General features: G+C 43.5%; 1 protein-coding gene across 10 annotated transcripts in view; it reads left to right on the top strand.

Moving 5' to 3' along the window:
* Positions 1-3,893, top strand: part of LOC116699064 (uncharacterized) — a 40,498-nt gene that overhangs the window by 16,284 nt on the left and 20,321 nt on the right. For all 10 annotated transcript variants that reach the window (XM_032531448.1, XM_032531450.1, XM_032531449.1 and 7 more), the window contains exon 2: positions 1,955-3,136. In XM_032531448.1, the coding sequence (XP_032387339.1) occupies positions 1,955-3,136 (1,182 nt within the window). The remainder of the gene's footprint in view (positions 1-1,954; positions 3,137-3,893) is intronic.

The following is a 3,893-nucleotide window of genomic DNA, read 5'->3' as shown; positions in this document are numbered from 1 at the left end:
TGTTTGTGTTTTGTTACGTGTTTCTGGATTTTTTCTCTTTTAAACATATATCGGCCGATATATCGGAATATAGGATTTTTAAATGACCAAATATTTGTGTTGGTATCACATGAGTGTTGGACGTTTTTAGCCGGTAATAAAACTGTCTCAATTTAATGCTGATGCTGTAACCTTTGATTGGGTCGGTTGGCCCATCTCGGGACCAGGCTGGCCGTCGACAATTGGCCAAGCAATAAAAACCCATCCTATGCGCTCTAAGGACAATTTATCTGTATTTTCAAAAAGAATTGACAGATGGCCTATCTGCCCCTGTTTGGTATCAACTGCCCAATTTGACAGCCGGGCCAGGCTGCCAGATGCCATGGAAGCAGCAAACAAACAACTGGGATTAATGGAGATAGATTCCTCGCCGAAAAATCTTTGTCATGTTTCTAAACAGTTGCGTGACCAGAGACGTAATAAAAACTGGGTAAATATTGGAGATGTATTTGAAAGATAGAGACAGCTTAAAGGACACTGAGTTTTATTGGCTGATAGGTAAGCATTAAGCTTCAGGCTAATTTATCCCGGGTACTAACATTTGTGTACTCAGGTTGAATTATTTGCAAAACAATTTTTTCACACAAAATTTGAAGTCATCCTGACAGGTCCTGGCTGATGCCATGCTAACACACAATAACAGCTAATGTTACCGGAGGACCAGGCAAGAGGGCCACGGCTGTTTACAACATTTGGCCTGTTCTGCGGCCGGAGCTGAATTTCAAGCCAAGAAAGTGAGCGTTGGCTTTCATGATTGACAAATTAACCAGCATCTTACGTTAGCTACGTGATGTGAGACTAGCATCTGGCAACATTCTTGGATGCTGCGTTCTCAACCTGGCAACCTGCGTGAACTTCGAGTCTGTGGAATTATTTTTGTGCTGTTAATTCAAAGCAAAATTTCTCAAGAAAAGAAAATCAAAAATCACTAACTTAAGCTAAAAAAATTGTCATCTCAAAGGTAAAACTTAATACTATGTGCAAACAAGTAACCTATTGTTTACAGTTCCCTCTGCTTCTTTCTTCAATGATCAGTCTTTTGCTCTCTTTATCATGTTTGCAGTTGGAATCCCAGCGTTCTCATTTGCGCTTCTTTGTTAGCAATTGTGGCACAAACTTCCTCTGTGGGTGGGGTGCGTCCTCATTGGCTAATGGGTTTTTGAGTATGTTTGAGTGACAGCTCAGTGCCTGCCGGCCCTATCGTTTCAGTGCAGTTAACATTAGAGACTTTAGAGGACAAACAAACCACACTAAACAGCTGTTTCCTACAAGATTAATAAAGTGTAAGTATTGACCATATATATTGTCTTTGATCTACGTTGCTTTGACTATGCTATTGCTATTTCACTTTGACAGTGAATATCTTTACATTTGAAGCGTTTAAGACTCTATTTGTCCGTGGTTCATTTCTAAAGAAACACGACAATGTATAATAGGCTCCATTACCTTGTACCTCACGTTGTGGCTCCGTAGCAGACGTTTTTGTAAAAATAAGCCAACAATTGCGTCAGAAACACGTGACTTAACAAAGTTTGGAAGCGCAAATGCAAACGTGAGGATGAGAGCAAAAGACTGTTGATTGAAGAAAGAAGCAGAGGGACAAAAATAATAAATAATCTGGTGAGGAGAGGGGCAGAGGAAATTACCCTCTCCAGTATTTAGAATTTGGACTGCAGTAATTATTTTAAGCTACTTTAGCTGTCAGTAATACATACTGCACTTTTAACCCTTCTCGCAGACATTTCAGCAACACAGTACATCACAAAGTGTATTTTACTTGCAGATTAAATTACAGTTTTTATTTCTATTTAAACACAGTGGCAATAACAGTAACAATGTCCAGTCCTTAGCGGAGCGGCCGGCCACCCCCCCTCCATATTGTATGAATAACCACTGACTGTTTTCGTGTCCACAGAGAGCAACAGCTGGGCTAGGGAGGACAGCTGAGTTAACAGACGGTAACCACGACAACAGTGGCTCCAGCAACAACAACCCTGTCAACGACTCTCCCACTGCTATACAGCCAACAGATCCAGTAACCATGGAGATCAGCTCATCGCCTCCGCTAACCCACATGGAGAGAGAAAATGTGGTCAGCTGGCGCAGCCAGGAAGTAGAGGAACTCCATTACCCAGAGGGCCATACGGTGCAGCTGCCAATCCGGGGTGACCAGGAGGAAGAAGGGGCTGCAGAAAAGCAAAATGGGAAAAGAGATGAAGATGAGCTGGACTATCTTGTTTTTGTGATAGGAGAGGAGCAGGAAGAAGATATAGGAAGTGAGAATGAAGGAGGACGAGACACAGAAAGAGGAGAGGAAGAGGGGGAAGATGGGGGAAGAGGAAACACAGAGAGAGAAGAGAAGGAGGGAGAAGATGGAGGAAAAAGAGACACAGAGAGAGGAGAGGAGGGAGAACATGGAGAAAGAAGAGACACAGAGAAAGGAGAGCGGAAGGGAGAAGATGGAGGAAGAGGAGACACAGAGAGAGGAGAGGACCAGGGAATAGATGGAAGAAGAGACACAGAGACAGAAGAGAAGCAGGGAGCAGATGTCGGAAGAGGAGACACAGAGAGAAAAGAGGAGCAGGGAGAATATGGAGGAAGAAGAGAAGAAATAGAAGGAAAGGAAGAAGGGAGTAGAGAAACAGAGAAGAAAGATGGAAGAAGAGTAGATACAAAAGAAGAGAAAGAATGGATAGAAGAGACAGTGGGAGAGATGGAAGACAATGCTGTGTCAGCGCTCTTGGTCGTCCAATCAGATCCCTCAGAGCAGGCCTGGGCTCAGCACCTCGGCGACACAGATGACCTCAGCGACTGTCTCCTAGCCGAACTGGCTGTTGTATACTCCGACAGTGATGCAGGGGAGGACCAATGGGCTGGCTCTCCGCCCTGTGATGTCACCAACCAGGAAGAAGCAGGCTATGATGGAGGGAGAGAGGTAGAGGAGAGAGGGAAAGAAGAGGAGGTGGCAGAAGTAAAGATTGGAAGAGAGGAGCAGAGAGAGGAGGAAGTAGAGAAGGAGGAGGAGAAGTGGGGAGGAAAGGAGGATGAGGATGAAGAGCAGAGCTCCATAGCCAGCTCCACAGACCCTGACAGGAAGGTAAGAACATCATCCCAAACTTTGGTTTCAAGTACATTTCTAACCCTTCTCCCCCCCACAGAGGATTGGATGGATAGTGAAGGGGTTAAGGGCATTTTCACACCTGTAGTTTGTTTATTTTGGTCCGAATCAATTAGTGAGTTTGTAAACCTTGGAGCAATTTGCCCTCGGTCGGTTTGATTTGGGTTGGTGTGGTGTAGTTTCACTACTGGAAAAGCCCAAGCGTATCAAAATGTGCCATTGCAAATCAGGCAAGGTTGCGATTTAACCAAACTAAACATGGCAGGTGTGAAAGCATCCTAAAGGTCAACTTTATACCACTTATCTTTCATTAAATTATTCTGCAGCGCCAAATTGTGTTCCGTCCCAGTCCAGGAAGTAGTGTGACCATTACCGTGACTTAGATACCAGTTCCTAAACAATACTTTTTTCCGATTTAACAAAAAAGAAATTACAACATTACACATTACTACACCATTTTTTTAATTTATTTACTACGTGAGCCCCGTCTTTGTGTAAGGTAGAAATTTTCCCACATGCCTCTACAACTTATTAGACAGCCAATCACAGACATTATTAGATCTAGGTCCAGTGCTGCTCATGAGTATAGGAGTAAGGGGCACTCTCCATAAAATCATCTCTCAGTGCAAAACAAACTGGCTATTAGGCTAACTGAAATAAAACCATGCCAATCTTTAGGAATGGTGAAGGATAATGGGGGGCTATTTTAATTTCAAAGGCCAAGGGAACTTTATCA

This window comes from Etheostoma spectabile, chromosome 12 (assembly GCF_008692095.1).
Source record: "Etheostoma spectabile isolate EspeVRDwgs_2016 chromosome 12, UIUC_Espe_1.0, whole genome shotgun sequence".
NCBI classification, from domain to species: domain Eukaryota; kingdom Metazoa; phylum Chordata; class Actinopteri; order Perciformes; family Percidae; genus Etheostoma; species Etheostoma spectabile.
The sequence above is the reverse complement of the archived record's forward strand: the minus strand, read 5'-3'. Positions and strand labels throughout refer to the sequence as shown.